The 27,671-nt window shown below is 35.2% G+C and overlaps 2 protein-coding genes and 1 long non-coding RNA gene across 6 annotated transcripts in view; 1 reads left to right on the top strand and 2 right to left on the bottom strand.

Moving 5' to 3' along the window:
• Positions 1 to 2,558: 2,558 nt before the first annotated feature.
• LOC130243433 (uncharacterized) lies at positions 2,559 to 5,490 on the bottom strand. 3 transcript variants are annotated; one of them, XR_008839135.1, is made up of 5 exons: positions 5,403 to 5,490; positions 5,043 to 5,130; positions 4,714 to 4,898; positions 4,495 to 4,623; positions 2,559 to 4,381 (listed from the first exon to the last, which is right to left on the bottom strand). It is a non-coding gene; the product is annotated as an uncharacterized LOC130243433 (long non-coding RNA). The 3 variants fall into 3 exon arrangements; XR_008839134.1 differs by having other exon boundaries at positions 4,714 to 4,816; XR_008839133.1 differs by having other exon boundaries at positions 4,714 to 5,130.
• Positions 5,491 to 10,474: 4,984 nt separating this feature from the next.
• Positions 10,475 to 22,939, top strand: ccdc106a (coiled-coil domain containing 106a). The gene is made up of 9 exons (XM_056475092.1): positions 10,475 to 10,620; positions 12,414 to 12,491; positions 12,614 to 12,715; positions 12,927 to 13,112; positions 13,996 to 14,046; positions 14,459 to 14,689; positions 19,500 to 19,706; positions 21,345 to 21,648; positions 21,922 to 22,939. Exons 2-9 carry the CDS (start codon positions 12,437 to 12,439, stop codon positions 21,944 to 21,946), a joined length of 1,161 nt encoding a protein of 386 aa, XP_056331067.1. The 5' UTR covers positions 10,475 to 10,620; positions 12,414 to 12,436; the 3' UTR covers positions 21,947 to 22,939.
• Positions 22,940 to 26,562: 3,623 nt separating this feature from the next.
• The window catches only part of arhgef5 (Rho guanine nucleotide exchange factor (GEF) 5), a 33,142-nt gene continuing 32,033 nt past the window's right edge, over positions 26,563 to 27,671 (bottom strand). For both annotated transcript variants that reach the window (XM_056475089.1, XM_056475091.1), the window contains exon 15: positions 26,563 to 27,596. The gene's annotated coding sequence lies outside the window, so the exon portion shown is untranslated. The remainder of the gene's footprint in view (positions 27,597 to 27,671) is intronic.

Here is a 27,671-nt window from a genome sequence, read left to right as displayed (position 1 = left end):
TTACTGGATCTGAAGTATAAGGCGGTGCAGAAAGTTTAATATCTCCTATTTTCTGTCTAAAGCCTTCTATTTTATCACTGAAAAAATTCATGAAGTCATCACTACTAATTTGCGGTGGAACATTTTGTTCCAAAGATGACCAATTATTTGTTAATTTAGCAATGGTGTTAAATAAGAATCTAGGATTGTTATGATTATTTTCTATCAGTTTGCGGAGGTGCTCAGCCCTGGCAGATTTTAAAGCCCTCCTATAGCTGGACATACTGTCTTTGTATGCAATTCTAAAGACTTCTAAATTAGTTTTTTTCCATTTACGTTCCAGGGCACGGGTTGCTGTTTTGAGAGCGCGGGTATGACTATTATACCACGGTGTAGTTTTGTTCTCTCTAGCCTTATTTAGTTTGATGGGTGCCACAGTATTTAGAGTGCTAGTAAAGATGGCATCCATACTGCTGGTTACTACATCAAGGTCATTTGCGTTTGCGGGTGCTATTCGAAGTAGAGAAAGATCAGGTAAGTTATTTATAAATTCATCTTTAGTGGATGGAACAATAGTTCTACTAGGGCGATATATCGGAGCGGATCTGCTAATTTCAGGTAAACACAGCTTATATAGTAAGAGAAGTAAATACTGTGGAAGTCAATGACTAATGGTTTCCAACATTCTTTAAAATATATTTTATATTCATTTAGAAAGAAATACTTTAAAGCAGGCAGCATGGTGGCGCAGTGGGTAGCACAATCGCCTCACAGCAAGCCCCGGCTGAGCCAGTCGGCATTTCTGTGTGGAGTTTGCATGTTCTCCCCGTGTTTGTGTGGGTTTCCTTGGCTGCTCCGGTTTTCCCCACAAGTCCAAAGACATGTTGTATAGGTGAATTGGGTAAGCTAAATTGCCCGTAGTGTGTATGGATATTTCCCAGTGAGGGATTGCAGTTGGAAGGGCATCCGCTGCGTAAAACATATGCTGGATAAGTTGGCGGTTCGTTCCGCTGTGGTGACCCCAGATTAAAGGGACAAAGCCAAAAAGAAAATGAACAAATACATACTTTAAGGCAACCTAAGACACTGGGATCAAACACAGGTGAACCAAAACTAGAGAGATGAGATCTGACAGTCCCTTACTACTGTGTACAGCACAATTTTTCAAATGTTATACAATGTAAAAATTCTTATAAAGATGTCCTTGTGTCCTAATTAAATGAGATAAAAATGTCTTCTTTTTTTCTCAAAATTGCATTTAAAATGTAGTTAAATTAGGGCTGCTCGATTATGGTAAAATCATAATCACGATTATTTTGGTCATAATTGTAATCACAATTATTCGAAACTATAATCAGTTGAAGTCAAAATTATTAGCCCTCCTGTGAATTTTTATAAATATTTCCCAAATGATGTTTAACAGATTCAGGATTTTTTCACAGCATTTCCTTTTTTCCCCCTTATTTTTCTTCTGGAGAAAGTCTTATTTGTTTTATTTTGGCTAGAATAAAAGCAGGTTTAAATATTTCGAAACCTATTTTAAGGTCAATATTATTAGCCCCCTTAATATTTTTGATTGTCTGCAGAAAAAACTACTGTTATACCTTAATTGCACTTTAATCAGAATTTAATCTGAATTCCGCTTAACAGAAATTGGGGGGAAATGGTCGCTAATATTTCAGATGGGCTCATAATTCTGACTTCAACTGTATATATATGCAGTTATATTCCTCCCTGTAAATAAGGAAAGGGAAATAAATTCAATAGAAAAAATATATAAAACAAACTGTTAAAGCATCTTCACTGTAAGAAAAAATGAAAAAGCTTCTTCACTGTAAAAAAACTTTAGTTATAGCTACAAAAGTCCTTCAGTCAAGAGCAGTGAGTGATTTTCTCCTTTTGTTGTTTGATTAATAAAAACAGTCGGCAGCAGGAATATTGTCACTTGCGGTTCTATATTCCTGTTTATTGTCTCAGCAGTGCGGTTCTGATTAAAGGTTTCACTTTCACGTGTCTTTTGATTCTCAAATCGTTAGTTTATTACACAAATGAGGGTTAACATGAATAATCACTAAACACAGCATTTTGACACAAATTGTATTTGACCATTAAAGCGCTCACATTAAGATGACTTTAGATGTGTGTGCTCTGTTCGTCTTTGGGGCTGAGTGCACACACACAACAGCATGCGATCTCTTTCGCGCTTTAAAAAACATGAATGATTCGAATGTGCATTAATGAATGATGCGCATTCAATGCTGGAAAAGTTACATTACAGTACATGCTTTTAATAATTTTCATGTGAAACTGAGCTTTGCAGAGCAACAAATGTGTACAACTGGAAAAGGGGCGGTATACAGTATAATGGAATAATCGTTTTATCTCGATTCATGTTTTTCATAATCGTTAGAAACCAAAATTGAAACCGACTTTTTGATTGCACAGCCATAAGTTAAATAATACATTATTATACTAAAATGTTCTTTTTCACAAAGTGAAGTTAACCTAAAATTGCTTTAATCCAGTAAATTTTAAAAATAAAATATTAATAACAACACAAAAGTTATTCTTGTGTGTTCTTTATAAAAAAATCTTATTTCACAGCAAATATATACATGACTTTACATGGACATTTTTGGAATAATACTGAAAATTATATTTACCATCCCACATTTACTAAAAAGTATAAATTATCAATCAGACAACAAAACACATGATTACAGTATGAAGAAAGTCCAAGTTCATGCAGTTGACAAACAGTAACTGCCATAAACTATACAGAAGTACAGTTTTATGCAAAAGTTTGGGCACCCCTGATCATTTTCATAATTGCAAGCCATAGCCTGCTGGCTTTTCAGATCAGCAATTTCATTTGGATATATTTCATACCCTAAAGAAAAAGCAACATTTTAGTTCTGACATAACCTTTATGTAATCAACAGATGCAATGCAATTTAAGTCATAATAACAAAAATAGACAGATGCAAAAATTTCAGCACCCCAACAGAATAATGATCAATCCTTTGTACAGGCACCTTTTGCTGAAATAACAGCCTGTAGATGCTTCTTATAACCAAGTCCTTGAATGTTTGATGATGATGTTTTGGACCATTCTTCCTTGCAAAATTTCTTCAGGTCAAGGTTTGATGTTTGCTGAGCATGGACGGCCCTTTTCAAATCAATCCATAGATTTTCTATGATGTTCAATTCTGGGGACTGGGATGGCCATTCATTGTATCGTGTCTGAGCATGAATTCCTTGGTAGATCTGGAACTGTGCTTTGGTTTATTGTCCTGCTGAAACATCCAACCCTGGTAAAACTTCAGCCTCTTGAACGTTGTTCTTAAGAATCTGCAGATAGTGGGTGGAATCCATGTGACCTTAAACTCTTAAAAGGATTCCAGTAACTGTGCTTACCACACATTCCCACTGCATGATGTACCCTCCACCATATTTTACAGTAGAGAGCATGTTCTTCCCCTGGAATGCCGTGTTCATTTTTAGTCATGCAAAGCATACGGTTGTGACATCTGTCCACAGTATATTTTTCCAAAATGATTCAGGCTTGTCCAGATGAGCCTTTGCATACCTCAAACGACTCTTCTTGTAGCAGAATGCAGAAAAGGCTTCTTCTGCATCACCTTCCATAGAGCTGTTCTTTGTGAAGAGTGTGTTGGACTGTGGAACGATGTACAATGACATTATCAGCAGCAAGATGTTCCTGGAGCTCTTTGAAGGTGGTCTGTGGTTTGTCTGTGACCTTTCTAACCATTCTTCACCTTTGCCTTTCAGATATTTTTCTTGGCCTACCACATCTTTACTTCACAAGAACTGTTTCTATGGCCTTCCATTTTGTTGCTAGATTTCTGACTATGGAGATAGAGACTTTAAACCTTTATGTATACCTTTTTGTATCCTGCTCCTTATTCATGTTGGATGAATTATCCTAGTTTTGGGTCATTAGGAAGTTCTTTTGAGGTTCTTTTGTTGCTGCATTCTAGTTCACAGTAAGGAGAAGCACAACTAGCAATCAGCTATCTTAAATATCCTTTTTCATGATTGTTGCACCTGTATTAGTATTGTTAATTTTCACAGAGTCACTCAAATCAATTCTGTGTTGTAATCAATCAGCATTAAGTGACTACAGGTTTTGAAATCCACAAAAGAGAAAGGGTGCTTTTTTTAAGGCCCGAACCATGGATGGAGATAGTCTTGTGTACTTCCTTCTCACAAAGCATGGATGATATATCTCTCCACTTGTTTTTGAATCATAGGTGATCACTCCTTTTAAAGGGCTCACAAGCCCATGAAATACTGTCAAATAATTTTTTGCGGTATCCTGATTGACATCCACAAACAGTGTTATTTTGGTATGTACATGGTGAAATCATCACTGCATGACCTTTCAGAGAAGAAACAAAAATCTTAAGTAACAAAAAATATGCTTTTATTATTTAATTTAGAAGTTAATTAATTACCAAAGTTATGAAAGAGAGAAAAAAATAATACACTGACTCCTCCTAGTACATTCCTGGCATCTGAAGCAGTTTGGGAAATAGTTCATTTTGTCTTGGTATGTCCCTTCTGAACATTTCGCACATTGAGTTGACATTCCGCTGGAGCATTTCTTTATTAGCTTATACCCTAAAAACACATGACAAAGAGAAATTATATATCTGTCTATAACCTCTGAAAACTTTTTGTTGTACTGATTTAATAATTTAGACATCATACCTTCAGGACATTTGTGACAGCAGAGCCCTTCACTCCAGTATTCATTTTTTAAGCACTCACTTTTTTGGAGCACTCTCCGCTGCCCCATTGAAACGCCCACAGTCTATGTAAACAGTTTAACAATTCAGGAAACTGAACTTTTGGTTTAGTATTGCTTAACTGGATGACGTCAACGCCTGGCCGACCTTTAAAAGAGTACTTAACCTTAAAACATATGACAAATATCTCTGACTCTGTTTTGTGATTATAATAGCTCATAACGCAACATACACAGAAATTTGTGAAATGTGTTAATGCAGAATGCTACGTTATAGTTTCCTATGACTCACCAATATTAATAAAATACATGGCAGTAATTTCTTCACATGTAGTCCTTGGATATGTGACATCGTTAGAATAAGCGTATAAGAAATATCCCTTTCGGAAAAAAAAAGTTATTATTAAACAATTTATTTATTAGTACATCTTATTCAGGCAGACAAGAGACATGGAGTAAAAATTCACACCTTTCTTTTATCTAGTTTTTTTTTCACATTCAATTCTAAATTTTAACCCAATACATTTGCATTTTGTTTGAGATATACAGTGGTTTGTATCTAAATTTAATTTATCCACATGTTTGTGAGATAATTTAATCTATATTTATATAATTGTAAAACAAAGAAGAAAAAAGAGTAGTACACAACTACCTATGTACACCAAAGTTGAGTTGGCTTCAAGCTTCTGTGGCTGCTTCCACCAAACAAGGAATGAATATCTTAACATGTTATCTTATATACAAAGATGACATGTCATTACTACGTACTACTGATCTGACGCATAATACATTTCGCAATAACAAAACACGTTGTATTAGTCATCCGTTGCAAGAAAAAAAGAAAAGAGTTTCCCTTAACAGGAACTGATGTGTCTAGTTATAGTAATTCATGTGTTATTTGAATCTAAAGAAATACAAAGAAATAAAGTTTTTCTATAGAAAGGAAAATACATTCATAAGCTATCAAAAACAATTCGTAAACCTTGTGAGATACTTTAATATTGTGCAACACTATACAAAAATAAAAGTAATACTGACAGTTAAACTAACTTAGTGGTTAACATAACATAACATAACATAACATAACATAACATAACATAACTTAACATAACATAACATATCAACCATTGCATTTATGAGAAATTACATCCAAATAAAGTTAATAAATACATAATAAATTTGTGTGTACTATGTAAAAGTGAGATGTAAAAATTCACAATTCTTTATACAGTAATGTGGTCTTTATAGTAACTATTGACTACATACAGTGGTTTGCATCTTAGTGATTTTTTCTTTTTCTTTTTCTTATTAGTTTTTGTCACCATTCAATGTGGTAACAAAAGTAAACACATCATGCAATTTTAAAATGAAGCTTTTTATTATTAAGGGAAAATCAGGTTATACCTAGGCATAGTCAAATAGTTTAGTATATGGAAATAGCCTAGTGTATGAGTGTGTGTGGATATGTATATACATATATATACATACATACATACAGTTGAAGTCAAAATTATTAGACCCCTTTTGAATTTTTTTTCTTTTTTCAATATTTCCTAAATAATGTTTAACAGAGCAAGGAAATTTTCACAATATGTCTGATAATATTTTTTCTTCCGGTGAAAGTCTTATTTGTTTTATTTCAGCTAGAATAAAAGCAGTTTTTTAATTTTTTAAAAACCATTTACTGTCAAAATTATTAGCCCCTTTAAGCTATATATATTTTTCTATAGTCTACAGAACAAATCATTGTTATACTATGACTTGCCTAATTACCCTAACTTGCCTAGTTAACCTAATTAACCAATTAAGTCTTTAAATGTCACTTTATACTGTATAGACGTGTCTTGAAAAATACTGAGTAAAATATTATTTACTGTCATCATGGCAAATATAAAATAGATAAGTTGTTAGAAATTAGTTATTAAAACTATTATGTTTATAAATGTGTTAAAAATATCTTCTCTCTGTTAAACAGAAATTGAACTCAAAAGTTATATTCTTTGGTTTTTAATTATTTTATTTTATTCAAATCTCTAGAAGCCATTGTGTGAGAGACAATAAATCTATTGTCTTCTTGAGCACTGACTGTGCCTTTGTCTGTGTGGTCCATTCAGGCCAAAGAAACTCTTTTGTTAATAAACTTGTGTGGTCAGTGGCTGGGCAGGTTCCTTCACCTATATACTTTATTAGCATGCTTTGTTTAGGTATCTCCACCTTTGGCCGCTGCCCCCTCCTAAAAACATACTATAGACTTGTTTTAGACTCATTTTAGACTTGTGTTAGACTCATCTACTTCTTGACGCTGTTTGACTGCAGAACAATCAACATGAAAAGAATTCTGCTCATAAGGAGTCTCCTGGACTGGGTTCTCATATTTCCAACAGAGTTTAATTATAATTTAGCCAAAAAAAATGTCCACAACACAACTCTGTTTATGTGTGTGAGGGAGAGAGAGAAAAGGAGAGGGAGAGAATCTTTTTTGAAATCTCTTAGAAAAAATAACCATAAAATCTACAAACATAAAACTAAGCATCAGAAATAAACCGTTAAGCCTTTCACAATTTACAAAACAATAAAAAAATGGTTTGATCAGAAAATGGACAATTACTGTCTACTGGGGAATTAATACTGCTGAAAAAAGCATTAATGGGAACAATACCATGTAGTATCCTCCATTGTCCAAGTCCCATTACTTTTGGTCAATGGTGGCTTATACATGGTTTCCCACGCAGGTTTTCAACCATATTCCACATTAAAATGAGCAGCCCATGGTGTTTCAACTTGTACTTAAAATTTTCTTACTTAGCTACTTCGACACACAATGTACAACCTTTTTTATTTTACAGAACAGAAAACCAGCCATTCTGAAACAAATGATTGATGGCAGTAAATTTCCTCAGCAAACAAAGGTGAAATAATCATATTTGGAAAATTGTCCTCTTCTGTAGGAATTCAACAAAACCTTTATATTGTTCAGTTATGATTCAAGTTTTTCCACCTACTAAATCATTGGTTTAAATCAGTTTATTCAAATCCAACATAAATGAAGCTAAATGCAACTCTAAATGATTCATATCTATATCATTGGCAGTGCAATTAAAATTCCCTGCCACCAGAAGATAATGACCAACACTGTTTGATAAAGTTTTCACAATCTATGATACTCTCTAAAGGTTACAATCTGGGAAGAAATAATTTACATTACATTCCACTCGCCTTTTGTAGTATGCAAAAATTGCTGAACTTTCTCAAGACTGTACAATTTTTGTTCCTGACTCTCTGACTCTTCTTCAAGGTTAGATTCTGGTCATTCTTTTTCACCAAAACTGGACAAAGATAAAGCATCAGTAGAATAGTTATCAGAAGAAGCACCTGTACCAAAATCAAGTCCTTGTCAATCATTTTTCTCTCCATTGTTTTTTTCTTTCACCACAGTTACAGCTTCACTAGACACTTCTGTTTTAGAAACTGGCCCAGCTTTTTTTATGGCACGTTTACCATTCTGATCATTTGCTGATTTTAATCAGGTTTTGATTAGCACTTCATTGTTTCTGTTGATGCAAAGATGACATATTGAAAGAGAGTTGTTTCAGAGCAGAGTTCATTAAGATTCACAATGATCCAAATATGGTTACTGTGGACCTTGTGATTTTAGGGGTATTTTATGGAAAATAATGGGCATATGAAACATTTTGGCCATTTTTTTTACTCACCTAAACAGGTCATGACATTAACTTTTTTGATCACCAGCATGTGCACTGTAAAAATTATTGTGCAAATTAGTTATGACAACTTAATATTTTGAGTTATGTTAACTTATCTGGATTGAATGTGTTGACAACTTGTATATCATGGTTTTACTTGGCGAAACCTTCATTTATTCATTCATTCATTCATTCATTTACTTTCGACTTAGTCCCTTATTTATCAGGGGTCGCCACAATGGAATGAATTGCCAAATATAGCAGCATATGTTTTATGCAGTGCATGCCCTTCCAGCCACAACCCAGAAACAGCCATACACTCTCGCATTCGCACACTATGACCAACTTTGTTTACCCAATTCACCTTTACCGCACGTTTTTGCACTATAGGGGAAACTGGAGCACCCAGAGGAAACCCTCACAAACACGTGGATAATATATTAGTTAACTTCACTTTTTCAAACATCTGGGCTTTAAATAGTACAAATTTGTGCAAATAAAAATTATGCATTTTTAATTAAATAAATCCACCTTAAAATTGCATTTGTATGTGTTTTGTAATTGTAAATATAAAATGTTTTTATTTTAATAATTTTACTGAAATTTATATTTATTTACTTTTGGATGAGGTCAGATGATGAATGTGTTTCTGCAGGTTTAGAATTTGATTGTGCTGGTAAAAAAAAAGGCTTAAGCGGGTTGACAAAATATGGGCAGGTTAGGGATTTGTTTGGATGTTTACAACATGCATTTTATGTTGGGTTTTAAATGTGTATCTAAAGTATGTGTTTTAGATTTTTAAATCTTTTTTTCCTTTTTTGGACTGTTTGGGCTGGAAAATTCAAGTCTATTGACCGCTATTTTTTTATGTTGTGATGTGTGTTTGTCTGAAGTTCTTGTCAGATACCTGCTTCTTTGGTGTAATTTGTATTTGCAGACTTCAAAAACCTGTTTTTAGTAGTAAATAAACTATGGTCTATATAATGAACATGCTCTACGGTGGTTCAGTGGTTAGCGCTGTTGCCTCTCTGCAAGAAGGTAGCTGGTTCGAGTCCCGGCTGGGGCAATTGCCATTTCTATGTGGAGTTTGCAGGTTCTTCATATGTTTGCATGGGTTTCCTCTGGGTTCTCTGGTTTCCCCCAAAGACATATGGTATTAATTATTCAATAAACACAAATGGCTAGTATATGTGTGAATGAGAGTCAGCTTCAATATTAAAGTTCATTAAACATGAACCATGTCCATTACACTTGAATTATAAAGCTTCAGCTTGAGGTCACTCACTGGACAACTGGACAGCGGGATTTTGGTACACAGTAGGATTCATAGTTCCATTTAACACAGCAATTTCTTCCAGGTCCTGAAGCAGCAAAAACAGCCCTAGACCATCACACTACCACCACCACATTTACTGTTGGTATGTTGATCTTATTCTGAAATGTAGTTCCTTTTAGTAACTCCCCTGCAAACTGTTTTTGAGGATCTTTTGGTCTTTAAATGATAGTTGATTAAAAAATGAACAAATTCTCACTAGTCACCCCCAACCTTTTATGATTTTTTTTCTGTTGAACACAAAACAAGAAAAAACAGCCAATGACATCCATAATAACAAAATATGAACATTGAAGCACAAAACGACAAGAATTGGATTACATTTAGGAAGATTCTAAGGGTCCATACATTTAGAGGGGCCCCAGAGACATTATCAAGGGCCCGCGCCAAATCCACCACCCCACAAATAAATCAATAAATAAATTTATGTGTATAAACAAATTTATGTATATAAACAAATTTATCAATGAAAGATATCTTTATGTACGTTTCTAAATATTTCCTTGCTAAAATTCTGTTAATTGCTGCATCTCTTAAACGTCTTAACATTTCTTAATAATATTGTATTTATGTTTTATAAATAGTAAATAAATATTTGTTCATTACTTTCTTATGTAACTGTTGCCGTAAATATGTGCACTCTTTAAGACTTTTATTTTGAACGTGCAGATTTCCATAGTGTCTTTCTTCCCGCTGTTTTAGCGCAGCTGCCGAACCTGTTTTTATTGTTATTGTTAGCAGGCTTGTTCTTTAACAAACTCGCAGACAGAATATAGTGCACCAAGACGCGCTTCTTACACTTGACTGGGAAGCACGTCGAAGATTGAGAAACGGTTTGTACGTGTTTTGTGTGTCGTCACGGGACAGAAATATTGCGTTTAGAGGGTAGATTCTGTTTGTGCTGGTCTGAACATTAGCCAGTTTGCTAGTAATATTGATGCAGTTAAACAGATGGTGCATTGTGCGTTCATCATTACATTAATTATAAATAGTCTTACTAATGCATTTTATTTTATGAACCACATAATAGCTGTTACAACCTTTTGTTTAATAAAAACCCTTCCAGTCTTATAATAAATATTTTGGTTTTGAATTTATGTGCAGGAAGGACTGACACGTCATGATTTTGCCAAATACGATGCGATCCTGGATTAACATCTATGTTGATCCTAGAACGTAATTTTTGTTCGAAATGTAATGCATATCTATCCCTACCCCTAAACCCGACCATAACTGTAAAGTATTCCCAAAATCAGAGGGGAATAATTAGATAACAATCATGTAGAAGTACATAAATCTAACCGTATGTCTAAACTTAACATAAACGTTAAACGTATCCCTTAATTCGGATTGGAATTTTGTTCTACAATCAACATAGATGTTAATCCAGGAACTTGTCCTACTTGGTGAAATCTGGTTGACGGGTAGGACTGATAGATTCAATCTAGTAGTAGCTGTTTGTCTGTTTTACTTATTTGCGTTAGTGTTTATAGTCGAGAAAACAAAAATGACACATTACCTGGAACTGGCAGTTCGTTAGATTAGTTGTGTTTCATATACCCAAAATATGTATATGTGTGTGCGTGCGCGTATAATTACAATTAATGACAAAAATAATGTTTATAAATGTAAATTGATATTTCAAACTGACATGCAACAGAAAACATACCAATAATAACCGACATTTAAATCTTGTTTTTTTTTTTTTTTTTTTTTGGTGAGAATACTAGCGGCCTAGGACTTTTGAACATTACTGCATAGAATTAGTCACGCACACACACACACACACACACATACATATATATATATATATATATATATATATATATATATATATATATATATATATATATATATGACTAATTCCATGCAAATGTCAACCTTGCTATAAAAAAAATATTTTTCCACCAAAATAGCAAAACAGTTTCTGTTTTTTGTGTAGGCTTGTATTTCACAGTGCTTTAAAAATACTAAAAAATGTCTCTGTCAGTGTTTTCAAACAATTATATTTGATTTACCAAAGTCACACAAGTGGCAATTTCACATCCATAACAAAGCTTTTCCCTCATAAATGCAAAAATGTAAAATCAAATAAAACCAATCATGTTTGTTCTATAGAGATCCAACACTTATCCTTTTGATTAGCATTGTTTCTTTCGGGTTGTGCAGTTTAATTCAAAGAATTTTTACAAAGTGTGTTGTATACTGTAAACTTGCAGACTTTTTTGTCACATCCATAGCGCATGTTTATTTTCCTCACTTAAAATATAAAAAATGTTTACAGATTGATATGTTTCTGCTCCCAAAGCTCTGTTGCTTGTTGTTTCAATATAATGTCAACATATACTTCCTCTGTCAATTTATGTTTTGATAATTTACAGCAAATGTTACATCCATAACACTGGAATTGCTTATATATATATATATATATATATATATATATATATATATATATATATGTATATGTATATGTATGTATGTATATGTATGTATATATATATATATATATATATATATATGTATGTATGTATGTATGTATGTATGTATGTATGTATGTATGTATGTATGTATGTATGTATGTATGTATGTATGTATAATGTACACTTTTTGCCTTCTGTCTCAACAGATTAAATCCAAACTGTTGGAAATATGAATGATGCAGATTCAGCAACAAGAAAGCACGCAAGCTCTCGAGAATTACAGAGTAAGTGCACATGCTCTAATGAGGACTCATTCATAATTCATTTGTGAACCTAAAATATCACACCTGTAAATTTCCCAAAACAATAATAAGCATTTTTCTTTCCTCTAATCATTATTCTTTAGCTCCCAAGAATGAGGATACATATGAAATTTCCATTCCCTTTGAAGACAACAATTTTGAGCAACAAGGAGGCTTTTACAGCCAGAATGACCACAACTTTGAAGGTCAGTTAAGTTCATAATAATCTGAAAATATCATTGAAACTTTGAATATTATTGTGGACTATTTCTGTTTAATATAAGTAATATAACTATGCTAAGGTATATCTATCAGCTATCACTATCAAGTCCATGAACCAAAATTAATTATGTTCAGTCTGAGTGAACTATTCTCTAATATCAGTGCTTGGTGATGTTTGCTCATGTTGTTAAACAGGTAGCGATCCACCAGCACCAAGCAGCTCGTACCTCTTAATCACTAACTTGCGGACACAACTGCAGATCTCTCTGGAGAAAAATTCATGGCTGCAGAAACGCATCGAAGACCTGGAGGAGGAGAGGGACTTCTTGCGCTGTCAGCTTGATCGGTTCATCTTTTCTACCAAGAGTCAAGAAAGCAATGGTGAGAGACAGAATAAGGCCCAATCCCAATTCTATTTTTGTACCCCTACCCCTTTCCCCTGGCCCTTCAAACAGAGTGTGAAGGGGAAGGGCTTCAAAATTTTCCTATTATTTCACATTATAGCAGACACTGTAAAAAGCTCATTTCCAGCCACTTGACTTTTCTGACAGGGTTTGCGAGTGTCATCGACTGTCCGAATATTCTGGGACTGCTGTACAGGAGTTATTATTATAGATTATAGATAGCGAAATTTTTAAGTTTTTTTTAAAAAGCATGATGGCAAAACACGAACATGGTTATGAATGTAATAAAACATATGTTTGTTTGTCGTAAAATTTTTTAAAAATGACAAAAAATACTTATTTGTGCATCTCCTGACTTCCGGGTGCAGCTATGCAGCCGTTGTGGCTGGTGGATTCTGGGAAATTTTCTTACCCCTTGGTTTCGAGTATGGTCCTGAAAAATCTCTCTTTCGAGGGCTATCTACCCCTTCCCCGTAGCCCTACGCCTTTAAGCTAAAGAGAATTGGGACTCCCTGACCCCTTCATGTGAATGCGCAAAACGGGGGTTAGGGGAACGGCTAAGGGGTAGAATTGGGATTGGGCCTAAGAGAGAGACTGAACTAGTGGAGTTATTTCATGGTATGTGTCAGAGGTCATTTGAAAAATAGTGGAATGTTTGAGAGAACAGTTACATCTTATTTTTGTACCTTTTCCCATAAACTTAAATTTATTCATCTTGCTTTTGTGTAGTGATTAAGTATGTCTGAAATAAATATTATATAAGTACACCCATCAAACAGTCCAGGCTATACTAATCTAGTTTGGATACAGATGTTGCCAAAGACTAAAAAATATATGGTTTTTTTTTCTTTTCCTTGAAGGTACTGATTCCAGGAGTTTTTCTTGGAGAAGGAGAAGAGAAAATGATCGAGGTGAATTGATGCATCTTTGATCTTTTTCTTTCTTTCACACTCATCCAATGCAGAACCAGTGTTATTTTAGTAGTTTTATATATGATAGTTTTTATTATTGATTTGAAGTGTCTTTAATTTAAGTAAAAGTTACATTTTATTCTGTAGAATATAACCTATCAGTTTTATACAACATCTGATAAGCCTTTATAGCTTTACATTATCCCTTACTTAATTATTATTTTTGTAAAGTGTTACTATTTTACCTGTAATAAATTAAAACAACCCTGTGCTGAACATAAATAAATGTTAACTAAAGGTCAGACTTAATTTGAAGACGCCCTCCACTTCTGTCCAAAAACTGCTGCGTTATAACAGGGGGTAAAGTCTTAAATGTAATAGCAGAATTAACTATTAATCATTAACATTTTAGATCAACAAGCAGAGAGTCAACGATCAGCCAACCGTCAGTCATTTCAGCAGAGACCAACCCAACAAACTTCAGCCAATCCCAAGGTCTTAAGCTCTGTTCCTGGTCCAGTCAGCGCTCAGATAAACTCCATGTTTGGCCCTCCTCACCCACAGCCTCTTCTACAAGGCCATGGTGGAGGTAGCACCAGCAGCAACTGCAGCAGCAACAACAGGTCCCTCAATGAGCTGCAAGGTCTGTGTAGCAATATTTGCTCATAGGGAAATATGAAAAAAATGATCATAACTAGTTGTATGTGGAACTTCATGTAGAGGAATTAAGTTTACAGTTCAAACTAGTTCATCCCACAAACATTCAGCATTAATTGTATTAAAGGGCACCTATGGTGAAAAATCTACTTTTCAAGCTGTTTGGACAGACATATGTGCAGGTATGGTGTGTAGACCGTCATACTGGGGTGATATAAACACACCCAGTCCTTTTTTTTGTCAATTTAGCAAAATAAAAACGGTGGACCAATTGGAGCGGTTTTCAGACAGACCCCAACTTTACGTAGGAGTGCGGTCCCCCCGCCCACCGAATTGATTGACAGCTGCGCATATTAATATGTTCCGGTAGTTACGTGTATAATCATATCAACAAGACCAGACGTGCGCAAAGCAACCGGGAATAAAAGGTCTGTTCAGTTCGCTAGGATCATCAATCATCATCAAATGTGATCAAGAGTAAGTTTCACATGTTTAAAATGTTTTAAAACGGTGCACATGTGTAATGAATTACAGCGATTTACTTCAGCTTTATTTCATCAGCACAGCCGTGTGTCAGAACAATTATAAAGGAAGACGCTTCAATCCCGGTTTGTGGACGTTAAATTAGGTTTATTTTGTACATTAACATAACAGATATCCATACAGCAGTGGAGATTAATCTGTAGCCTGTCACATTTGCGTGCAAAAAGAGTGCAAATCTAAACGCGCTCTGTCTGTGTGTGTGTGTGTGTCTGCTGCGGTGTGTGTGTGTGTGTGTGTGTGTGTGTGTGTGTGTGTGTGTGCGCGCGCGCAACTTTGTGTGACTCATCGATGCAACTGCACAACAAATACTCATTGGTAAAGTTCTTACTGTAGTATTTCTCACAAACACTACGTGAGATCTGCTTCCTTTAAGTCTGTCTGTTGTCTGACGCAGCCGAGGGAGGAGATTAAGGCACGCAGAAAGGCACGTAAAAACGGTGGGCGGGGAGGACTAGCCTTAAAGGTGCAGTACGACAAAACAGCCCCCTAGTTCAAAAATGTATGAAATAGAATCTTGCTAAAGGTATAATGTAAAATCTGATGTGTGTTTTGAGCTGACACTTTACAGACACATTCTGGAGACACAAAACACTTATATTAAATCTGAAAAAAGGGCTTCAACGTCTGGTCTTGTTGATATGATTATACACGTGACTATGTTAATAGGCGCTGCTGTCAATCAATTCGGTGGGCGGGAGGACCACACTCCTACGTAAAGTTGCGTGCGGTTGGTATGAAAACCGCTCCAATTGGTTCACCGTTTTTATGTTGCTAAATTGAAAAAAAAGGACTGGGTGTGTTTATATCACCCCAGTATGACGGTCTATACACCATACCTGCACATATGTCTGTCCAAACAGCTTGAAAAGTAGATTTTTTACCATAGGTGCCCTTTAAAGACGACTCTTATATGTAGAAGTGTCCCATGCATATACATAACCCGTCCTACAACTTCCTACAACAGCGGATATTAGGGGTGTAACGATTTATCGTGGTACAATTTATTGCGATGCAAAAATGTCACGATACGCATCGTGGCGTTATGACGATTTTATTACGATATGACGTCCGTTTTCTCTTATTAGTGAGCTGCTGTCACATGTGAGTTTAGATTGCTTGAACTAGCTGCAGTAACGTTGCCAGGTCAAGATAAGTGGAGTTAAAATACAGGATGGCCCATCCTCTCAAAGTCGGACGTCTATCAACATTTCGGTATTACCAGCCTGATCTCACGAGAAAACGTAAGTATTTTACGTTTTGACAGTTTAGTGGCTAATTCGTACGAATTCGTTCGAGTACGAATTGGATCGTACGAATTAGCCACTAAAATAAAAGTTACAAATTGCCGTGAGATTGTGTTGGTTTTACAGACATTGCTTTAGATCCGTCCGCTTTTTGACACGCATACTGGTCAAACACATTCGAAGTCTTCACATTGTTTTACATACTTTGCTCAGCGACATGCATACCTCCTAATGGTGTTGAAAGAGTCATATACTGTGTTTACAAGGTACAATTCACCCAAAAATGTAATTTTTGTCATTATGTAATTTTTTATTCACGGCCGCAAAATTACACATGACGTGCACTCACTGCGCTTCTGACCATGAGCTGTTACTACAGAGAGGGCGGGCGCGCACCCTAGTTAATGATAGACGCATACGCGTCTGCTTTAGTGAACAGAACCTCTATAGGCTGTGAGTAACAGGTAATAAAGTTGTAAATAACATTCAGTTTGTGGCACAGAGTGATCGTTAGGGAGTATGAAATATATGAACTGCGAAGTATGAACAGCACTTAGCAGTTAAAATGAAACCGAAAGCGTGCACGTCATTTAATGATCATATCGCATTTTAGAGGTATGATTACGACAAGCATTTAATGTTTTTTTTCCATGGCGAACACAGAGTGTTGTGCATGTGAATAAATGTTTAACAGTGTCAGTATAACTATTCTAGCCTATATAATATTGAATATAATGCAATAGGGAGTCTGATAATGACAAATGTCTGATTTTACTAGTGAATTAATGGTCTAATAATATTGTTAATGACAGATTGCAAGCATGTCTCAAACATAATAATACAACTTCAGAATTATGAATAGTTGTATTCTGATGTCATCACTTTACTGTGCATTAATGACCAGGACAAATTTAAAGTCTGTTCAAGTCCATTATTCAAAGTCTGTTCAAAATTTTGCATTTTAACCAACAGTAAACCTACACACAATACTAATATTGTTGTTTTATCATATGTCTGAGAAATAACCATAATAATAGCCTACTCATATTCACCTTTATTTTACATCTACAGAATCGTGAGAAAATCCTAATCTTTATTTTTAAGCAAAAAAATAAATAAAAATGAATAAATAAATCACTCTACTACACGATGGAACATATAACGGCAACTCTTTTGAGTACAGAGGTATGCAAAAATGCACGTCAACATGATACACTTGATAGCACCAACATCAGCGACGCCGAAGAAATAATAAACCTTCTTAAAAGGGCCACTGAAAAGGGCCACGACTGTTCTGTCTGATAAAAAGGCGACCACCCTGTCACTCATTGTGCCCATCATGAAGACAGCCATCCATAAAAACCTCTCAGACAGATCCAAAGAATTTGAGGATAATCTTACAGAACTGCGGACTACCTGGAAAGTAAATATTTAGATTTTTTTTGCCAAAAAAATGTAAGTGACCAAGCAAAGCCTTAAGCTCTTACTGTTAAATTCACTTGAATAGAATGCAATTTTTTTTTACAATTTTTGCACCTTTACTTAAATTTTCTTTTAATTTTGTAATTTTCTTAAAGAACAACAAAAAGGAACAAAAGAAATACATTGAAAATTGTTTACTTGGTATTTTTTTTAAATAAATCTTTTATTTGCATTTCAATTTTTATTTTTAATTTTTATTCCAAATATCGTGATACATATTGAATCGTGAACACTATATCGTGATACGCATTGTATCGTGAGCTGAGTGTATCGTTACACCCCTAGCGGATATACATCACAACGATGAAAAAAGGACTTCCCACTGTTATGCTTTATAAAAGGTGATATTTAGGTTTTGTGGTCTCCAACAACAGGCTGATATGCATGTAAGATCAAAAAACACTTTCATTGTCTAATAATATAATACCCATTTATTTTTACCTAATTACTAGGGCCAAACAGAATCTGCTGACATTTTTTGCTATTTCTGCTGAGAATTTCGTTAAAAATCTGCGGATTTATTTAGTATCATAACTAAAAACTTAATATATGAAGTAAAAGTAATACCTTTTTAACTTTTATTTAATGTTAATAATACAAATGCAATTAGATCCACTTTATTCGGTAAACAAAGCAAGCCTCTCATATAATATATCTACTAAAGGACAGAAAATATTACTTTACAAACTATTGTAAATAAATCAAATAAACATTTTAATATTAGTCAATAATATTACTGAAATTAATTTAAAAAACTGAATAAATATAAATGTACACACATCTGCAGAATTCTGCGTGCGCAGATTCTGTGTGGGCCTACTTATTACCCAATGACTCCTATATGATTTGTTCAGCAATTAATTTGTTCCCAAACCCCTCCTTTGCATGGCTGTAATCTGCAGTGATTGGTCCGATGACCCAGTCTGTTGCGATTGGCAACTGCATTCAGTGCGAGACTAAAAGGAGTGTTCACCACGGCTTATCAACTTTGTTGAAGTAGCCAGAGTGCAAAGTATATGTGTGAGGCCAATCCAGGAGTGCATTAAAGCAGTGCAATTAAACACCAGCATATAGCATAGCAGCAACAAACTCCAGGGAATCGGTAGCTCACAAAAGCGTTTAAATCGGTAAATAAATCGACATGTCACATTATCAAAGAGGTTTTAGACACGATATGTGAATATAAAGAGTTAACCAGATACAGGACAAGCCGCGCAGAGCAAGTAACATAACACAATTAAATACATACTTTGCAAGCTAGAGAAATGAGAAGGCAACCATTTTAATCACACTTACAGCTTGTGGTTTGAAGGAAGAAGAAACCGGACCATGAACTGTGTAATGACAGACCAATAATATTTGGTATATTAATGTATTTTTTAATAAACAATAATAGGGGCTCTTTAAATTAATATTTAAAATGTTATGGGTAAACATTTCATTAGTATTGTATTTATATATTAGATGCACATGTTTGCTGATATTTTATGTCATTTTACTTGAATACAATATCTTATACTGCCACAGAGTCCCTCTCTCTTTTGGGAGATGAAGAGGATGACTATTTGGAGGACAGCTACCTGGAAGAAGAGGAAATGATGTCAGGAGAGGATGTAATTACAGACAACATGACACTTAGGAGTATCGGTGCTGCTGGAAGACATACAGGAAGCCGCCCGGCTCTGAAGAGGAGAAGAGTTTTTAGAATCGCTAGAGGAAGAGAAAGACAGAGAGGTGAGCAAGAGAAGGAAGAATCATGACATTCCCTCAATTTTTTTTCTCTTTCTGAAAGTGATTTTTATGCTGAAACTCTTTATTAGCTTATTTATTTTCCTTAATTTACTGATTGCTTTACTGGGACAATGGACGGTTCGTAAAATGCCCCTGAACTGGCTATTTCAACTGCTCTGTCTTTGGGCAGTGAAATACCAAATCATAGGATGTAACAAAAACATCAGAGTAATGTCATAGACAATAAAATATTGTGTTCCTGCTGAACACATAAGATCTTTTTTTTTGTATATGTTTATTGATTTTCAACATTTACAAAGATCAAATAAACAAAAAACAAAGCACAAAGAATGGGAAAATACACTCAAAGGGAAAAAATGCAGATATACATACAAACATTAAAGATTACATAAATTATGTGAGTCCTCTTGAAATTATAGAAGAAATATTCAGCCCCATATATGTTAAGAATGGCTCCCACCTTTTATGTTATCCAGTTTAATAATATACATTTTCATGCACAGAGTGTCAGGAGCCTATAGAGGGACTGTTTAGGTTTATCCGCAATAGAATTACATTGTATTCCAAGCAACATACTCAAAGGGTCACAAACAATATCAATGGTCAAAACTAAATTAATCTTTTGACTTACCGCAGCCCAAAACCTCTGAATTTCAAGTGCAAGATCCCCCTTTTCTATTTTACATTTTGGACACAACTAAGAGCAGTCATTTCTAAATGTGTGTCTCTGTGAAGGGGAAATAGGAGCTGTGTGTAATATTTTCAGCTGTGTTGCAAAAGTAGATCTTTTGAAGAAAGCTGAAAAGTGGTCACGATTGACGTTCATAGTATTTGTTTCCCTTACAATGGATGTCAGTGGTTACTGGTTTTCAGCATTCTTCGAAATATCTTCTATTGTGTTCAGCAGAGTAAAGAACGTCATAAAAGTTTGAAACCAATTGAGGGTGAGTAAATAGCAAGTGCATTTTAATTTTTAGGTGAAATATCCCTTTAACTATTTTGAAGAGATTTTAAGCTAAATGCAGTTTAAGAGTTTTTAGCAAAAATAGATTGTAAAAACATCATATAATTGATACTGTATATACAGATGAAGTCAGAATTATTAGCCCCCGTTTATTTTTTCCCCAATTTCTGTTTAATGGAGAGAGGAATTTTTCAACGCATTTCTAGACATAATAGTTTTAATCTCCACAAACTCATCTCTAATAACAGATTTATTTTATCTTTGCCATGATGACAGTAAATAATATTTTACTAGATATTTTTCAAGATACTTCTATACAGCTTAGTGACATTTAACTAGGTTAATTAGGTTAACTAGGCAGGTAAGGGTAATTAGGCAAGTTATTGTATAAAGATGGTTCGTTCTGTTGACTATCGAAAATAAAAATCGCTTAATGGGGCTAATAATTTTGACATTAAAATTATTTTTAAAAAATGTAAAAACTGCTTTTATTCTAGCCGAAATAAAGCAAGCAAATAAATAAATAAATCAAAGGGGGGCTATTAATTCTGACTTCAATTGTAACTAGCATTACAAATAGCTTGGATGGTATTAAACTCTAACAAATAAACTGAAGGCTGGTTCTTTTTCCTCTCTTTTTTTTGCTGTTGTTCCAGTGAAGGATGCTGCAGGTGTGTTGTTCCGTTATAAAAAGATCCTGGTGACATACCAGAGATTAAAGAATATGTCCAAGGCCTTCCAGATCCATGGTGTGGATCGTAATACTGTGGCCTCTACCACACCTATCGCTGAGCTTTTACTGGTGGCTCCAGAGAAGTTGGCAGAGGTGGGGGAGTTTGATCCATCTAAAGAAAAGCTTCTGGATTATGCCAGACGCTGTTATATTGCCCTCGACCCCCAGACTCTCTGCAAAGTGCAAGCTCTGAAGAAGAACAACCTGCTCTTGCCCATATCATACAGGTAATCCTAGAAATTCATAAAACACTTAAGAAGTTCATTTTTACCATTTTCCACCGTCACCATAAGCAGAACGATTTTGTGTAAACGTTCATTGAACTGTTGCTATGTAAACTGTTGTATTAAATTTATTATGACAATCTATAAAACCAATTTTACCAATGACTCAAAAATAAGCTTTCCTAAATAAAACACAACATCTCTACTGACAGCAAAAGTTTATTTAGCACATAATAACTAATCTTTCTATTGTCTTTTTTTTTTATACTTCCTCAGGTTGAAAGGAATGGATAATCGATAATTAGAGAAAGTAGTGGAGGGATTCTTATCCTGCTGCACAGTGAAACCCCTTCACTGTATTTTAATGTACCCTAGAACACACATCTACAGTATCAGCCTCCACATTAAGCTGTTCAGATTTACTGTACTCTGAACCAAGTCTATTACCTCTGTTCATTTATAGAGTTGGATGCTCACAGCTGCGAGTGTCCTGCACATTTATGGTTTCAGGTATGCTATTTTTGGAAGAGAACTTGGTTGTAGAATCCCATTATTTCATAATTTAATATTATGAAGTTATTAAGACTATCCTTTCTGATAATTTTTTTGGTACGGCCAGGACTTTACATTTGTTATGTATCAATTCAAAATCTCAATTACAATATCAGCCCTTGGTAATTCTATAGCTAGGAGTGTTGATCAGATGTTGTGTTGGGTCATTAGATTCACTCAGTGGTTCTAAGTGTGTATCGTGGTTTTCCTTTATCTCACAGAACTTACACAACAGACTGAAATTCTTTGGAAGAGTTTTCTAAGAAAGTAGTATAAACATAGACCTATGATGCACTCCCTATTAGCACTGTGCTACTGTACACATGCAGCATCTGTATGTTCAAATTGGAATCCCACTGGTTTGTGGAGTGTTCATGCATGTAGCTCCTTTAATCATGGCCTGTCTCCTATTAGACAACACTGACTGTTCAGCATGTTATAAGTTTATATATAGTTAATCGGTGACAAAACATTTCACAACAGTACTGGTCTAGTCTAGTATTGCATTATGTAGTGCAGATGATAATGTTGTGTGTGGGAATGAGTAAATGCAGATATGTTCTTCTCCTACATGGTGCTGATGTTCTCAGTGTGTGTACCCTTGAGATTGTGTGTTTGTTGAATTGACCATTCTTTGTCTGGATGTATGCTGGGTGTTTGTTAGTATGCTTGGGATTAGACTATTCTTTGTTCTTTTAAGCACTTATTGAAACCTAATGGCTAATAAAAAAAACAGCAAGTTTCTTTTTGCTTAAAAGATTTCCTCTTGCTTATCAGATAATACTTGTATTTGTTAATATCAATTAATACATTAGGGGTCACAAACTAAAGATTTAGGGTGTACTCACATTACAGCGCTTGACCCCATATCTCGGTTTGTTTAACTAGTGTGAGTGCTCTATACCATGTACAGGCACTGTTCAATTTTAATTCAGCTCTGGCAAGTTTAGAAGAGGTGGGGAAGAGTGGTTCGGTGGGGCTCAGTCATGGTGCGCTTGTAATGTGAGTGCAAAACCATTACAGAGCATGGAACTGAATATGCATAGTCACTATTAAGGGACTGTTTCATATGGATTTATGTTTATAACTTATCACGGTTTTCAGTGTTCATTGTTTTTATTCATTCATTCATTTTCCTTTCGGCTCAGTCTCTTTATTAATCATGGATGGCCACAGTGAAATGAATCACCAACCTAACCAGCATATGTTTTACGCAGCAGATGCCCTTCCAGTTGCAACCCAACACTGGGAAACACTCATACGCTCTTGCATTCACACATACACTACGGACAATTTAGCTTATTCAATTCACCTCTACCGCATGTCTTTGGACTGTGGGGGAAACCAGAGCCACCCGCAAGAAACCCACGCGAACTCGGGAAGATCATGCAAACTCCACACAGACATACCAACTAACCCAGCCGGAGCTCGAACCAGCTACCTTCTTGCTGTGAGGCGATCATACTACCCACTGCACCACTGTGGCGCCCACAAAACAATATAACCAGAGTAATCTCTTTTGAGTGATTGTTCTTTTTTCCTCTTTAAACTAAGTTGTCCCATTGATGATGTAAGCGTGCTGGCTTGGAAGGTAAAAATGCAGTGTGAAAGCAGGCCATTGGGGGAAGGTTCAAGACAACTGTGCCTAGTGTGAGTACACCCTTTATTGTTGTAAGTTACTTCATTGAAATAAAACCACAAACGCATCTGAGCAAAACTGATATTGTCATGCACAACTTGTCATGATTATATGAAATCAATGAAGAATACTAGAGGGCACTGTTGTGCAGAACCTGAAACATGTCGCCTCTTCGGCATGTAGAATTGGCATCGGGTGTTTGCTGAAGAGAGCACTCTGGTTATTCAGCAAAAAAAACAGAGCGTGAGAACAAAAAGTCATGTAGCAAGTAAACAATTCAAGTCAAGAAGGGGCACAAAGAGGCCAGTTGTAATTTTGCTGCATTCCTCAAACAATTTCAAACGATATGGATTATTAAATTAGTGGATATCTTTGTATGAGCAAATGCCTCCATGGTGAGTGACAATAACTGATAATGGTACTAAATGCTGCTTTGTTTACTCTACATGTCAGAAGTTTGGTTTCCTTTTGTTCAACGAGAAAACAGATTACTGTCACCCACAGGTGCCAATAATATAGAGCTGTGGACCAGCACACAATCCCTGAAACACAATTTAGGCAGGAGTGAACCATATTTGGTTAATGAGATTATTAACATCATCTGGGACCTAGTTGGTTGTTTACAGGTACTTAGAATGTACATGTAGATACAGCATCATTTTAGTTGTGATGTACAACAATAAATGTTTTTATCACTGTAGGTACTACAGTTGCGATGGGTGTGGACATTAATTAAACACCCAGCAAACAATGACCTGGTGGGCACACACAAATTCAAGAGCTGATATGATCAGACCACCGATCTTACTCTGATCAGACCTCCGGCTTATTTATAAAAGACAACAGGTAAGGGGTAGGTTTAGGGTTTGGGAGGGTGTAGACATTAATAAAACATAACAGGTTACTGTAAGGGGTAGGTTTAGGGTGGGGTAGACATTAAAAAAGTTTAACAAACATCTCATCATACAGTCAATGTTATGTTTATTGTAATGATCGATATTAATATCAATTAAAAAAAAAAAAATAAAAAAAAAAAGATTTATTTGTAGTGTTTTTTTTGTATTGTTAAAAAATCACTATATAAAAGGTGTTGACATTCCTGGAATAGCTCATTTTTAAAATGACATCCCCTAGCCTAGAGTAGGTGCTGATGATGCTCCTAAAAAACTGAGCCATCATTAATGTCTGTTTTATTGTTCGCCTCTGCGTAGATCATGGGGTGTGAAGATTGTCTTTGGGAAAATGTGTGCTGTGGGTCTTCAGCTGGATATATCTCACAGGTGTGGAAAGACAAATACTCTTAGGCACTCTTCTTTCATTTAACTGCCATTAATTAGCTGTGTTCACATCCAGCTTTTTTGGTAAAGATGAGAGCTGATGCAAGTCAATGCAAGCTGACAACACAGTTGGCTTTTGTTGACGTTGGTTGTTTGGCATTGGTTTGGTGCAGGCACGTGCACAGATAGGGCTCAACCTGCATAATTTTAACCCTGATTTGGACTCGCTGACAGGTATTGAGAAATCGCAGACAAATGCCTGAAATCACAGGAAAATCGGTGCTCATTCACGTGAGTGACAATCACACGGTGTGAACTGTCAAGGACACGATATGAGAGAATCGCCAAAGAGTCGTCGATGCCCATGAGATATTTGGCATGCTAAATATCTAGATCTGTTGGCGATTCAAATCATGCCATGTGAAATGTGTTCTGACTTAAAGTAACATCGGTGATCACCAACAGCCAATCACTAGCATCCCCTAGTATGGGTATCTACAGACCAGCTGGAGGTTGAGGTAGAAGTTGAAAACGCTCATTTTCAGTTTATTTGGACCCAAGAAATGGAGGAAAAACTAGTGGAACATTGGCAGGAGCACTGCGTCTGTTTGACATGCCATCTGAGCAATAGCCCAGCCGTGTCGAAAAGTAAAAAAGTTGAGGAGAAATTGCTAATTCCCTTCAAAACCCAGGTGAGCAAAGTACATTTTCTAAAACTAAAGCCTTCTTTTTCCATAATGTAGTTAGTAAGTTATCTATGTTCTCTGTTTATCCGTCTGACTTTATAGTCAGTTTCTTTTGACCACCCCCTGTCATTTTAAAGAATATCACAACGGCGAACGCGACAAGTATAAAAGCCTTGTAAGTTTCGTGAGCACCAGGTGAAAGTATAAATCCAGTTAAACCCAGATAGTCATGCAGTGTGAAAACATCCATGACACGACTACTTTGAAAATCATGCAGTCTGAACTTGGCGTAACCCAACCCCTAATGAATGATTTTCCATATTTTGTCAGTAAACTACGGCTCTGTGTAGTAAATGATTCTTTATCTGAAAGCATATGTTTGAGGTTTACTAGAATGGGCTTTGACAAAATACACATAAAAATGCCTCTTGATCAATCATGCAGCCCTATTCTATTCAGTTTATTTTCATGAGTAATACATTGTTTATTTTTTTATTTAAAATGCAAAAATAAATAAGCATATATGGAAACACCACGACATTAATAAATTCTTAATTATTTCACATCATGTCATAATTCATGATATCTAAAATGTTAACTAATGTCAACAAATTCATTTTGAGTAGTTACCTTGTTTGAATTGTCTTCAAATGTCATTTAATCTCTGCTACATTTGATTACAGGTCAGAGGTCAAACAGATTAGGTTTCCTTAGGAAACAATTATTTGTGAATAATTGAAGCAGTTCAGTTGATCACAAACCATTTCTCACTGTATTTATTTTTATTTACATCTAGACAAGAAGTTTATAATCTTTCTGTCATATTGGGAAAAACATTAATGAAATGTTAAATGATTCTTTATATAACAGTAAAGCATTTGATTCCAGTTTGAACAGAAAGTTGATTCCATGAAAACATTGAAGTTAAACTCCTATATTATGTACATTGTTGGTGACTTTCAGTGTTATACCTGCTTTTGCAGTTTAAAAAAACATCCATAATGCATAATCCTGCATAATATTTGCAGTTTATTAAAGTTTTTTACAGTCTATATTTACTTGTGCTTTTTGAATTTTGTTGGATAAAACTTTTTAAACTATATATTTTCATTAGGCTGCAATCCAACAGAATTTATATTGCACTTGGGGATTTAAGTTAATTAATAACAAAGATCATGTAGTTCTGATTCAAGTGTGCATTCAGCATTCCTATATCCAGTCATCAAAGCTCATCAATTAAAGTACATGATCATGATGAGAATAGACTGAGGTCCAACCATATCCAGGAGTGACTCCCCATTTCCAAATGATAAGAGTCTTCACTTGATTTTTCAAAAGCACTATGCATAGATGCAGTTCTTGTTTGTAGCAGGTCTGTATATGGTTACTTAATAACTTAAGAAACCTTAAGATGAACAACAGCTGCATCTGTTTGCTCTGGTGAAAGTTTATGTGTAATTCAACTTCCTTGCAGACCATTTTCCAAGTTTTGGAGTACTCTATATCTTTACATGTGTGAATGCCAAATCACCCACATCACCCTTAACAGCATGTAAACAAATAAATAGAAACTTCCCTTGACGTTGAAACATAAAGCTCTTGAAGGGATATTTTACATAGACCTGATTATGTCTACCTGAAAACCTTGAAGCCTGTTGCTTCACATTGCAGCTGTAGCAATTTTCATGGTATCCAGTAGGTTGCGCTTCCTTGCTTTGTCGCTGGTTATTGTCTCCAGGTGAGGCTCAGGGGCCCAGCCACGCTGCCTGTCTGACAGACGAGTACCTTCCACCCAGCCTGAAAGAAAATGAGAAAAGATTGATTTCAAGATTGTCCACTGTTCAGAAGAGTTTCGCTTCTACTCTAAGTAAA

This window comes from Danio aesculapii, chromosome 16 (assembly GCF_903798145.1).
Source record: "Danio aesculapii chromosome 16, fDanAes4.1, whole genome shotgun sequence".
Lineage (NCBI taxonomy): Eukaryota > Metazoa > Chordata > Actinopteri > Cypriniformes > Danionidae > Danio > Danio aesculapii.
This window is presented reverse-complemented; position numbering and strand designations above follow the sequence as displayed.